Source organism: Dromiciops gliroides, chromosome 5 (genome assembly GCF_019393635.1).
Source record: "Dromiciops gliroides isolate mDroGli1 chromosome 5, mDroGli1.pri, whole genome shotgun sequence".
In the NCBI taxonomy this organism is placed as follows: Eukaryota; Metazoa; Chordata; class Mammalia; order Microbiotheria; family Microbiotheriidae; genus Dromiciops; species Dromiciops gliroides.
The window spans coordinates 153,090,712-153,105,203 of record NC_057865.1 but is presented as its reverse complement, the minus strand read 5'-3'; the positions used below and the strand labels follow the sequence as shown (position 1 = coordinate 153,105,203).

Here is a 14,492-nt window from a genome sequence, read left to right as displayed (position 1 = left end):
GTTGTATCATAAAAGCAGCAAAGTCTTTATTTGTGTTAGGATGGAGGCTAGGATAATGTAACATTTTTTGAGAAATATAACTGTTAGCTAGGAAATACTTGGCATAAGCTGAATGATACTGTTTTATCATTTTGTATCTCACTTTTTCTCATGTTATTTCACCCATCAAATGATCTCCCCTTCTATTCTTCAAAATCCTTTCAAACCCCACATCTTCCATAACTTTTTTTTTTGCTTATCAACATGATTTAAAGTGGTCTCTTCCATTCTCAAGTAATCTAACAACTGTTATCTCTTACCTTAGTATAGTGGAAAGAACAGCAGAGTCATCACATCTCTGTGGTCTGTTTTCTCATTCATTTTAAAAAGGAGGGTACTGAATCAGATGATCTCCTCAATTCTTTAGAGTTCTAGAACACTGACTGCTAACTATAGTCACACATCTCAATGTTAACAAGTAATATATTACCTTATCATAGCCCTATATTTAACACTAAGCCTTTAAAATCTTTTGTTTTAACTTGGCACATATTTATATCATCTTGCCATAGGGTCCTTAAGAAGATCATCCTACACATTTGTTTCCACCACAGCATCTAGCAAAGTGCCTTTTGCATAACACATAGTAGGCATTCAATATGGATTTGATTGAATCAAATTATACTAGAGAGTAATTTTTAAAACATTCCACAAAAATGACAATCCTACCTAATAATTTATTTAGTGCTATAACAATCAAACTATCAAAACAATATTTTATAGAGCTAGAAAAATAATAAAATTCATCTGGAAAAAACAAAAGTTAACAGATATAATGGGAATCAATGAAAAAATACAAAAGAAGGTGGTATAGCAGTACCAGAGCTTAAACTGTACTATAAAGTGGCAATTATCAAAACAGTCTGGTACTGGCTAAGAAACAGAGAGGTAGATCAGTGGAATAGAATATATAGACACAACACTATAGTAAATGACTGTAGTAATATAGTATATGATACATTCAAAGATCCAAGCTTTTGGGGGTGGCGGTGGCTTTTTAAAAAATTTTTTTTGCAGGGGGGCAATGAGGGTTAAGTGACTTGCCCAAGGTCACACAGCTAGTGTCAAGTGTCTGAGGCCGGCTTTGAACTCATGTGCTCCTGAATTTAGGGCCGGTGCTTTATCCACTTCGCCACCTAGCTGCCTGATCCCAGCTTTTGGAATGAAAACTAATTAACACAAACTGCTGGGAAAACTGGAAAACAGTATGGCAGAAATTAGGTATAGACCAATATCTCACACTGTACACTATAATAAGGTCGAAATGGGTACATGATATACAAATAAAGGATGATACCATAACAAAATTAAAGGAGTTTGGAAAGGGTCAAAAAAAAAAAAAGCCTAGATGAGAGTAGCCTTACCTCAAATAGTAAAATTGATTAGGGTTGATGGTATTGGGTATAAGCAAGGATTTGTTCCTAGCTAGCTGTTAATGAGAAGACTCTGGTGAAGTTACAGAGAAACTTTTAGAAAATGGTTAAGAACAAGTGGTGGTGAGCATTAAGAGTAATTTATCTCATTACTTTTTTATTTGCATGGTAAAATATGCATAGGTTTATTCTATTTGTCTGATAATTAGATCCTTCCATACACCTAATATGATCTCAAGTCTCATTTCTACTCCAAATGTGGAGGTAGCACTCTTGGTGATAAAAACAGATTGCTATAGAAATACTGGCAAATCTATTATTGGTCACATTTTATTTCCTTCAACTTCAATCTAGAAATGCTCTCAGATTGTCTGACTTGGTTGGGTCTCACATTGAGCATCTGTAGACATTTTTTTTTCTATTTTTCCCCCATTGTTTTATAAGGTAAAGATCCTCCTAATTTACCTCTGTCCTCCTCAAAGCTGTACAAGTCAGATTGTACTTGAAAAATGGTGCTGACCTTGTCTGCCTTGATCTCCTTTCTCTGAGCTAAATGCTTGGTAGCTGAAGAGTTATATAGGTACTTTTGAACTTCTTCATGTGGAGACTCTTAACAATTAAACTTTGGGGATGATGATAAACAGAATCAATATCTTTAATTTTATTCATTTCACATTTTTCAAAGTCAAGCACTTGTTCAACTAGGTCAAGATCTAGTAGGTTTTTTTTTAATTGAATGAAGTCTTATTTTCTTGTCTTTGTGTGTTTATCTTATTTTTTTAAAAATGTTTAGCAAAAAATAAAAAATGGACAACCTAAATATTGAAGCAATACCCATTTAAAAAACCCAAAACATATAAAGGCCCCTACTGTGTTGAACTAATCCTCTGTGATAAATGTGAGAACATGGCTAAAAACTGAATGGGATAATAAGGTGTGACTGATAAAGTATGCCTTGTACCATAGTAAAGTATCATTTCTACAGGTAAAGGGAAGGTAAACATGGGGAACCAACTGCAATGAAATATGTCTGTATGTGTGTGTGAATTATTTCTTGCAGGTACAGAATAAAGTTTTATATTTCCTGTTCTTTTTTAATGAACTCTTTAGCTACTGAGGATGCAGTGTACTTGAAAGACTCTTTACTTAAATGGCAACTCCACTCAAATATTGGTTGTTTACTTGTATATAGGCTTCCACTGATTTTTTCCCCCTGTAGTCCACTAGAATTTAATAAAAATGCTCTCCTTTCAACACTGAATCTAACAATATGACAATATACAGAAAAGAGTTTTAATTTATAAAAGAACATTATTTCTATTCTAACCAAAAAAAAAAGAATTTGAGACTATTTGTAACTGCTCGCTAAAATTAAAGATTATAGTATAATGTTAATAAAGTAAACAACATAGTTAGGTTCTAGGTAAGTACCTAAAGGAAAATTATATCATTCAATATTGAATTATAATTATCACCTTTAAAACATTCAAGCGAAGTAGCCTGACATTTCTTTTTCTGACTCCAGGAATTACAAGGTGAGACTCCCTTGTCCAAGAAATTACCAGGTTCTCCACAAATAGACAATTTTCCCCCCTTGGATCCAAAGCCCTATGAGAGTTCTGGGGAGATTCAATATTATACACTTTGCCCTGAAATTTGCCTGTTGTCTGGCTGACTCCTCAGTGTCACCAGTGGGTATACTGGTATACACTCGTAATGATCTGCACAATAACCCTTTGGCAACTTGCCCAGGCATCTGTCTCTTCCCTGTCAGTTAGCTTCCTCCTTGCACTCCCTACCCTCCTGTTGGACAAACATTTGAAATGCTAAGTAATGACTTTTCTTCTGGTCTAAATGGTAGTTATTTCCAACATTTAGGCTACTGTATAGTTAATGACCTGTAAATACCACAACTATTCTAGCATAGCTGGAGCTAAAATATCTTCCTGATTTCATCTATTTCCAGTGTTTGGAGGCTTTCCTAACACTGTTTTACAAGTTCAGAACCCACATAGCTTTCAGATTAAGTAAATTTTTAAATTCTACAAATCCAACTTGCATTAGTTAATTTTTCAATTTCCTTCTCATAGCTCCCTAATTACAAGCGCTAATATCCTGTTGGAAAACCAATTGATTTAATCCTCACAACTGTCCTATTCTGAAATTTTGTAATTTATTTTCAAATTAGGTCAATGGAATTTGTATGCTTATACACTTTAATGAATAAATGAAAAACGATTCATAAACCTTTGCTATATCCACATTAAATACCTAACAAAAATACACTGGCCTTTGGACACTGCTCATCCTTTACAAGTCTATTACATGGACCAACTTAATTTAATTCATATTGATTAGGGTACTACTATGTGCCTTGACCATGCCAAATGGTGATTGGGATGCAAAATGGTTGGTCTCTATGAACTTAAGTTATAACATAGAAAAAAAATATAATACAAGTGAACATGAGTCTAGCAAAATATATGGCTCACACAATACATGCTAAAGAAGGCCTGAATACAACATGAGAATGTGAGGCTGATTAGTTGAGGAAGGACAGCTAGAGGATGTGAGAAGAAAGCTGATCCTTGAAACACAGGTAAATTTATTTAGATATACAAAAAGGATAGGGAGAGCATTCTAGATAAAGGGAACTGCACTGTCTTATGAGGAGGTACAGAACCATTAACTATTATCTATTTAGTGTTGGAACCAGGATCTGAACTCTGATCTTCTAAGCTCTATGATGTGTGTGTTCACTATCACACAAGAAGATATGTGAATAGCAAAGGAAGTGTTTTTGGGAGACTAGTCTGGTAATGGCAAACAGAGAGAGAGATCAACTAAGATTATAAAAATTGTCAGATTTATAAATCAGAGTTGTTCCAGATCATTCTTACCAGTTAATATGGATTCATAGCATAACACTTAAATACAGCAGGCACTCAATAAGTCTTTAACTAAATAGAGGTATGAGTAGTTGAAAACCATTTAAATATTTTTTGGTAAGAATAAGTAACGAATAATTCTTTATAGTTCTTAGGTAGGTGTTGTGGTAGTAGATAGAAGGCTGTCCTTAGAGATAGGAGGCCCAGGTTCAAGCCTTGTTTTTGATGTATTGATTATTTGATCCTGAGTAAATTATTTAAGCCTCCTAGGGGCTCAAATAAATATCTAAGACTACAAATTAGAGAGTTAATTGTCTATTTTCATTGATAGTGGGAATTTCTTCACTAGGACCTCCTTAGACCAATGAAATTATGGGAAAGGACAAAAAAATTAATAATAGTGAGGGACACAAATGCAAACATGCCTGCATAAATGTATACATATACACAAAGAGAGTATATAAGTCTGTTTGCATATATATGAGAGAAGGGGATACGATGTTGAATCCCTTAAAAATATATATATATATATATTATTATTAAGGTATCTAAAGGAACCCTCTCGTAAGCATTTTTTTTTGTTAAAATGACAAATCCCTAATTTTATCTATTTTGCAAATTTGTGTATCTTGCTATAAGAGAACCCTTTTCAAAAGCAATGAGTTTATGAAGTATAACGAGGACTCCCTACAAATATATTCAACTAATATTTTAGATCTATAAAACTTTGATTTATGTATCAACTTTTCATAAACAGTTCTACTATAGCAAAGTGGTGTGTTTGTATTTCATGGTATAAAAAGGAGAGAAAGGAGTAAACCTGAAAATACACAAAAAAGTGTTCAAAAGACATGGAAAGATCAAAAAGGGGTGATGTGAAAGTTACTAAAGTCATTTATCTGGTGCAATTCAAGAACCATTGAAAATCAATGGTTATATAATGGACTTTTCCAGATTTCAATTGTCCTATTACATAAAAAAGCAGGGTTTATAGAGCATTTCCTTTAAAATCTCTTTCTCTGAAATATGCTGTAAATACTTCTATTAAGATTCAGTGGGGGTGGGAGGCAGCTAGGTGGCACAGTGGATAAAGCACTGGGCCTGGATTTAGGAGGACCTGAGTTCAAATATGGCCTCAGACACATGACACTTACTAGCTGTGTGACCCTGGGCAAGTCACTTAACCCTCATTGCCCCACAAAAAAGAAAAAAAGAAAAGGAAAGAAAAATAAAGAGTCAGTGGGAGGAAAATAAAGATTATTGATAGAGATTTAGTGACTCACTGGCTAATCAACATTAAGAATGTAATAAAGGCAAGAAGAAAAGCATGAAGAAAGGACCAATCAGCACGATTAATATTTACAATGCATTTATTATAAGAAAGGTACTATATTAGGCTATGGATATGCAAAGCTGTATAAGATAAAATTCCCCAATATAAGAATGCTGATAATGAAAATCCACAGGAAAAAAAAACAAATAAAAAGTGACAATACTAATAAGTATATGATTAATACCCAATGAACATTAAAGACAATAATTACTAAAGATGTTCAGAAAGAAATATCCCATGGAATGGAGCAGTCAGGGAAGGTTTTACCATTCACATTACACAAGGGTCATAATATATCATGGGATATTTCTCATTTAATTATGTGTTTGTGTGTATATGTATGGGTGTGTTTTACTTGAGCCCTTCCAGATTATTCACTAATTTCTCCATCATCTTATATTCAACATTCTATTTTACATTTGACTATTCTATTATTTTGCAATAACTCTGAAAAGTCAACAACACCAACAAGAAAATTAAACCACCTTGAAAAGTTCAGCAAGCACAGAGTATATGTTTTTTTTTTAGAAATGGTAAGGAACAAAAAATAACAAATTAACACTAGATTTTTTTATAGATTAATTCTTTTGTAATGATCTACAATCTTTGGGGTAAAATCTAAAAAGCAGATTTAATTTTTTTATAACTGCTTGCATTATTAGGGGCAAGTAGGGGAGGCTGTTTATTAAAAGACCATGTAAAGAACCCACTTCTATTGTCTCTTAGTTCTACTGCAATATATGCTACTCATGACCATTTTAAATAAACCGTTATTTACTACAATTTGAGGAAATTTCTTCCTCCAAATACACATCGTTAGACCATGGTTGCTCAATATGAGGCTAGAAAAGGATTTCTTGTTTTGTATCATGGACCCCTTTGATAATTTGGTCAAACCTACATACTCCTTTTCATAATTATGTTTATTTTTCATAAATGAAGAAAATGCTGCTTCAGTTAGAGGTTACTTTAAGTATTTTTTTTTTCCCATCCAAATTTTAGGAATCCTGAAATCTATTCCCAGACTCCTCGGTTAAGAACCCCCAAACCAGAACAATAGTGCAGCTATAATCCAATTATTCCCTGGCCCTAGCCATACACTTTAAGACTCTCACATATACATGTAAATATTGGCCTTGGAAACCATATTTTTTCCCCTAGAAATACATTTTTAAAACACTCCCTTGAGATATCTTTTCAGCAAAAACACATGCATTCATTTCTTCAGGCACTTCTGAACACAAAAGAAATAACTACCAATGACAGACTGAAACAAACAAAATAAAACATCAAAGGCAGTGAAATATTTTGAGTTGTATAACAATGCATCTGACAATTTAGCAATAAAATTTTGAATTACAAGGAAACTTGGTCATAATTATTAATGATATTTTATTCCTGAAGTTAAAATTACTTACTATGCTGCAGAATCATTAAGTTGGTACTCTCGGGACCTGTTGAAACAGGCTTGTACACCACTATCTTTCCACAATCTTTTGATAACACCTGCAAGTTCTGCAGTCATAAAACCTTCTTCAGCAGCTCCCGCAAGTACAAAAAGTTGCCGGGCATCATCCTAAACAAATATAAAATATAAGACAAAGGGGGAGAAAACTATTTTAAAGCTAAAATAAACATTTCATTCTGTTTTTAAAACAACAACAACAAAACAAAGCCCCAAATATGCGACTCCCCCAAATCACTATGTATTTACATTAGGAAAACTGTTGAAATAAAGATATTCAGAATCAGAGAATGTCACTGCTAAAAGATGTCACACCTGAAAAGCATATTAGAAATTAATTGTTTCTACAAATTCATTTTACAGATAAAGTGAGACGTCTAAAGAAAAATGATTTGTCCAAGAGATCTCTTAGGTAGTAAGAGAAGCAAAACTAGAACCTTAGTCTAGACCTCTTTTTACCATATCCTGCTACTTTTCCTGCAGAACACATGCTCCCAGTACTCAAGAAACTTACAAGCTAGTGTTAAAGAAAATATATAGAAGTAGCAACTGAGTCAACATGCTTATAATTTCTATAATTCCTTCAGGGGACAAAGAGCTTTTCCCCCATAAAACTTTGTGAGGTAGGTAATGTATTACAATCCTCATTAAAATAGAGCTCAGAGTCTATAAGACAGGTCCATACTAACTCAGTTAACACATGTATTGTGACTTCAAGTAAAGCACTCTTTCTACCCTAACATTCAGTTTCAAAGTGTTTGCCTTGTGTGGTATGTACTGTAATAGTTACTCTGGGGACCTAAAAGTACATACTTTAGGGACCTAGTCTTTAAGGGACTGATATAATTTGGGGGTTAAGAATAATGAAGATTTAAGCTGGAACTTGAAGGACAGATCACATTGAGATATTTTAGGACCCCAGTAAAGAGGAGATAAGTAGTCCAAGCAGAGGTAAAAGCACAAAAAATATGTAATGAACACTCTATATCTTTGAAGGGTGACACAGAGATCAAAATAACCACGGCAAAGAAGAAGTTCATCCTTTTATTTCAACTAAAAGAACCAGAAAGCTCATTTTGGGGATTAGTGGGATGTGATATTGAACAAATAGGTAGGGCCAGATTACTGAACATCCTGAAAGCTAAAGAGATTTAGATTTGGAGATTAATTTATTTACTCTTTGGAACTTTTAAAAATCCCCAGATATTTTGCACTGTGAACTAATGAACACAAAATAAAGGGTGAATTGAAAATAAGAATATAATTATTTTAAAACATTAAATAAAATATTAAATGAAAAATGTCATTAATTTTATACATGTACTGAATGAATCTCAGGTTTTTGGATGAACTTTTAAACTAATTTTCTCAATTTTCTTTTTTTACTTCACTATACATAAAAGGCACGTGTATATATGTGTGTGTGTGCATGTGCGCATGTGCATACATAAAGGAGAGAAAATGTCTATTTTATTTCTAATAAAGCTTCATCATTAAATGTTTATGGGATTAATTTCCTTCTGGGCTTTAATGTAAAGAATATTTTATTAAACTGTTACAATTGGCAGCTAGGTGGCACAATGGATAGAGCACTGGCCCTGGATTCAGGAGGACCTGAGTTCAAATACGGCCTCAGACACTTGACACTTACTAGCTGTGTGACCCTGGGCAAGTCACTTAACCCCCTTTGCCCTGCAAAACAACAACAACAACAACAAAAACTGTTACAATTTTGATCAAAATCATGCTGTCTGATTAAATATATCAAAAGTCCAAAGAAAAGTAGCCAGGAAGGGGGAAAGCCCTAGAGACCTTGTCATATGAATACTAGATGCCTGGAGAGGAGAAAACTTAAGATGAATGAGATGGCTATCTTAAAGTATCTGCATGATTATCATATGAAAGTAGAATTAGAAATGTTCTGTTTGGCTTCAGAATGCATAACAGGAACAACACATCTAACTATAAAGCATAACAGGAACAAAGGGCAGAAGTTTAAAAGAGAGGGACAAAATTTAGTTTTAATGTCAGGAAAAACAAACAAATTTCCTAATCCTGAGAGAGGTCCAAAGTAAAACAGGCTGTTTAACAAAGTGATTGGATATTTATCCTCCACTTCCTAGATGGCTTCAAGCAGAGGGTTAGATGACCACTTTTTGGGTGTATTATGGTTGCGGTTCCTTTCAGATGGCCTTTGAGGTCCCTTCTAACTCAGAAGTTGTGATTCTTTTTTTTTTTCTTTTCTTTTCCTAGTGAGGCAATTGGGGTTAAGTGACTTGCCCAGTCACACAGCTAGTAAGTGTTAAGTGTCTGAGGCTGGATTTGAACTCAGGTACTCCTGACTCCAGGGCCGGTACTCTATCCACTGCGCCACCTAGCTGCCCCAAAAGTTGTGATTCTATATCTAAATGTTTCATTACTTTAAAAATACCATTATGCTTTAGGACAAAGGACTTCAATATACACAATACATGTTTTTCTATATGTGTACTACAGATTTTGTGACAGAAAACTAATTTTGGACTTCTCTAACATCAAGCTAAATTTTAGATGTTATATCTAGAAGACAGGAAAAGAACAATATGCACATTTTATCACAGAGCAGACATATATGAGCATCAATTTGATGTCACTGAAAAGAGTAGTCATTTTTTTTTATCTTATTTCCTAATAGCAAAATTTTGTGGCAATTACATGAATGTTTCCAGAATACTGGACATGTTGAATATTTTTAATTCATTTTATTGAATCTCTTAAAACAGTTATATTTCATGCATGCAATTTAGGAATGCAAACAATATTAAAAGCATCTTCCAAGTATTTCAGAACATTTTACATACGTTTATACTTCAAACACGTGATTTTAAAGCCAGTGTAGTATTAACTACACTCTCTGTGTTTAGTAGGTAGTCTTCAAAAGCTGCTATGGCAAAACAATTCATCACCACATGACAAACTGGGCAATAAACCTTCCAGAGCTTAACTAGACTATTTCTGGGACAAGACCGATCTGATGTTCTTCTAGTTGGCTAGCATCTGTCAGTTTGCTGCCTACTCTGACCACCTTTCAGAAGAGTCACTGACATGCCACAAAACAGACTACAATACAGATTAAATTATATTGTAATTTTTAGTCAGTATTAGATTCTTGACCATTTATTAACTCCACTTTAAAACCATATCACTTAAGAAAGAGATCTGATTGCAGCATTCTATTCCTATCTTGAAGTATTATGAATCTGACTAAAATAATGACTATGAAACTGTATAACTTTTATATGACTATATAACTTTTTTTTTTTTTGGTGGGACAATGAGGGTTAAACAACTTGCCCAACGTCACACAGCTAGTAAGTGTTAAGTGTCTGAGGATGGATTTGAACTCAGGTACTCCTGACTCCAGGGCCGGTGCTCTACCCACTGCGCCATCTAGCTGCCCCCCTATATAACTTTTTAATTGAGTATTTCTTTTAACTCCTTAACGTTTTACAGGTATTGTGATTAATAAAGTAATAGCTGCTTTGGCCACCTTCAAAAATCTAATTTCTTAGGTGAGCCATGTTAAAAGCCACAGTCCTCGTAGGGATTCAATTTAGTCTATACTCTGTATTTTTCAAAGCAAAATGGAAAAAATATCATTGTTTACCAAAAACTTGATAAGTTATAGAAAAGAGAGAATTCTGATGGAGCTGAAAAGTGGAATGTATTAGCTGAAAGAAAACAATCTTTTCCTTACTAATTCATAAAGCTCACCATTTTTCCAGACGTGAACAAAATGTGAAAAATAATCAAGTCTTCCAGATGGGATCACAATACATAAGCATATGTTTCCTTTTTTTAGGAAATCTCAAGAAGAATGCATGCAATCAGCCACTGCATGTGATATATCCTTAATAAACCCAAAGAAAATATGTCCTTAAAAGCCCACATTCCTTTGATCATTTACAAAATTAAAGTAAAAAGAAATTATTTGCTACTTTCTCAAATAATCCCTTAATATGCTCCAAACTGCAACCAATTAATACAAGCCATTCCAAGTTATGTACAAGGTTCCGGTTTAAGGTATAAGCAGAGATTTTTATGGAAAAGAATTTTTCTTTAATTACAACAGCTAATGATTATTTTCTTAATAGCTAGGGGCCTAAAACCTGTGGACAACAAACACATCTAACTCTAAAGCAAGATCTCAGAAACAGAAGAGTAACCCTAAAAACAGTTTTCACTACACCTATCAATGACATTTGTTCTCTTTCTTTGATTTTCAAAAAGCAACTCTCCTAAATGATGTAAAAGCCATCAAACTGTCAATAAATTACTCACAAACATAATCATCTTAAAGACACTAGCAGTAAATCAAAATGAAAATTTTCTCAGACATAACATTTAAGTCAGTTTTTTTTTTTTTTTTAAATAATCACTGGCATTGAAAACAAGCAATGAGGAACAGGAGGAGAGTTTACAAACAAGCCAAGAGGACCTTATGTTTACCAAGTTTAGAATGTAATTGGGATTCACAAAAAGCATGTAAAAATGTAAATAATATTTATAAAAATGGGAAAAAATTAAAAGTATAGGGAGAATATGATCAATTAAATCAATTTTGCCATAAAACAGTGAGAAATTAGATTGTCAAAAACTTAGCGTGGTTTAGTAGATAGGAGAGTTACCCTCAAAATTAGGAAGATCAGGTTTTAAACCATGCCTCTGCCATATGACGACTATGTGATCTTGGGCAATCTTTTTTTTTTTTTTTTTTGGTCAGGGCAATAAGGGTTAAGTGACTTGCCCAGGGTCACACAGCTAATAAGGTTCAAGTGTCTGAGGCCGGATTTGAACTCAGGTCCTCCTGAATCCAGGGCCGGTGCTCTATCCACTGTGCCACCTAGCTGCCCCTCTGGGCAATCTTTAATCTCTCATTGCCCAAGAAAATACTCTAAGGCAGAGGTGTCAAACACAAAGCTAGCTAGCCTGCCTGCAACATTGTGGCTAACATCCAGAACCAGATTAAAATGTAACTGGGGAGGGGGAGCTAGGTAGTGCAGTGGATAAAGCACCGGGGCCCTGGATTCAGGAGGCCCCGAGTTCAAAGCTGGCCTCAGACACTTGATACTTACTAGTTGTGTGACCTGGGCAAGTCACTTAAACTTCATTGCCCCACAAAAAAAAAAAGAAAAGAAAAAGAAAAAAATGTAACTGGGAAATATTTAATAAAATGGATAAAAATGCTATACAGCGTGGATAAGGTTAATGTGTTTTGTGTTTTTTTGGGAGGGGGTGGGGCAAGTGTCTGAGACTGCATTTGAACTCAGGTCCTCCTAAATCCAGGGCTGGTGCTTTATCCACTGAGCCACCTAGCTGCCCCAATGTGGTTTTCTAAGGCAATATGCAGAGACAGATTTTTCTATATCATTTATCTATCAAGTTGGCCCTGTCTCTACTTGAGTTTGATGCTAATCCTCCAAGAAAATTTTAGACCACTTGTCTATCTACATTGCTAGAACCTTACCTGAAAGTAATCCAAAAAACTGACATGACTAGGTGGTACAGACAGTGCTGGTTTGGGAGTCAGGAAGACCTGAGTTCAAATCCAGCCTCGGATACTCACTAGCCATGTGACTAGCTTAGTCACTTAACTTATGCTTGCATCAGTTTCCTCATCTATAAAATGAGGATAGAAATAACATCTGCCTCCCAGGTGAAGAGCAAACCATCATGAGGATCAAATGAGATAATAATTGTAAAGCAGTCCATAAGCACAGTGGCTGGCACATAGTAAATGTTATCTAAATGTTAGTTATTATTAATTATTAAAATATACTGAATTAAAGATAAGTTTTTATAGGTTTCAAAGGCAAAAAGGTTTCAATTAGATATGATAGATACTAGGTTAAGTTCTTGTTCAAGGGATTAATATAAAGAAAAAGGTGCTTGGGGAAGAATGTTTAAAAATCTAGTAAGAACAACTAAGAAAAGAAAGGAGAACCTTCCAGTGGAAAAGACTAGAAAAAAGTAAAGGAACAGAGGGGCTAGAGTCCACAAGTGAGGTCATAAAAACTTGAACTAGGGTGGCGTCCATGTAAATAAAAACCAGGAACTATTACTGTGGTGGAAAAAAATGGTAGACACTGGTGATAGCCAATACAAAAACACTATTAATTATTTTTTATACTGCTATAAGAACACTTGACTTTAGAGAAAAATCTTTCCTCCAATGAGGTACTACACATGAACACATTAATATCATAAGATTCCTTGACAGGTGAAAAACAGAAATCTCTTTAATGATTCCAATTGTTAACGTTACATGATACATAAAGGAGGGAGACAAGCAGCATGGTACTATGTGCTGGGGCCCTCAATACAATAAATTAAACAAGTAGCTTACATTTAATGGGGAAAATAATGTCCAATATATAACTAAATATATGCAGAATAAATACAAAGTAAATAAATAGGTGTATAAGAGGGAGGACACTGGAAGTTGGGGGGAATCAGGAAAAAAGTTTCCTGTAGATAAGACTATAAGGTTATGTTCTTGAAAAGGAAAACAAAATATATGAGCCAAATTATTCCAACATTTGGTAGGACTGATTTAATATGACTGTCCCAGTGATACTTACCGCCCTAGCAGAGTCTCCAAAATCAATCTTTAATCTCCCCATTGCCCTAATAATAGCAATAATTGACTGAATGGTGTTGCTGTAAACAACTGCTTTATATTGTTTACATTCTTCTTCTGAATAACCAGCTTCATGGATAATTCTAAGAGAGAAGGAAAAATAAAGAATTTATTTCTCTTAACAGAAAGACAGATTTTAACTAGAAATCTCACAATGATTCTTAATTCCACTTACTTCATTTGTTTCACAATTGTGCTTTTCCCTGATTCACCAGCTCCTAAAAAATAGACACAGTTACAAAGGTCCCTTCAACAACATTCTACTGGAAAAATAACATTTTTTCCTTTGTTTTTAATTTTGGAAAGTGCTTTTATCTTTGAGAAAAATGTCATGATCTAGAACATTTTAAATTACTTCTAGAAAGGAAAGACAAAATAAAGTTTATATATATATGTGTGTGTGTGTATATATATATATATAAATTATGCTTCTACGTCAATATTTTAGTATATTATTTGTAACTGAGAGGCAGCACAGTGGACAGAAGAAAGATCTCAGAACCAAGAACACATATTGGCTATGTTAGGGCTCCTTAAACTTTTTCCACTCATGACCCCTTTTTGCCTGAGAAATTTTTACATGACCCAGGGAATACAAGCATATAAAACAGTTACACAAATCAAATACTTACTGTCAAATTTTTCCTTACTCTCATATTAAGTTATGAAACCCCACATGGGATCATAGCCCACAGTTTAAGAAGGTTTGGGCTAT

General features: G+C 34.1%; 1 protein-coding gene across 1 annotated transcript in view; it reads right to left on the bottom strand.

Moving 5' to 3' along the window:
* Positions 1 to 14,492, bottom strand: part of GNAI1 (G protein subunit alpha i1) — a 100,194-nt gene that overhangs the window by 17,786 nt on the left and 67,916 nt on the right. Inside the window, exons 2-4 of the mRNA XM_043967900.1 lie at positions 13,953 to 13,995; positions 13,719 to 13,860; positions 7,052 to 7,209 (exon numbers count right to left, since the gene is read on the bottom strand). Coding sequence (XP_043823835.1) covers positions 7,052 to 7,209; positions 13,719 to 13,860; positions 13,953 to 13,995 — 343 coding nt within the window. The remainder of the gene's footprint in view (positions 1 to 7,051; positions 7,210 to 13,718; positions 13,861 to 13,952; positions 13,996 to 14,492) is intronic.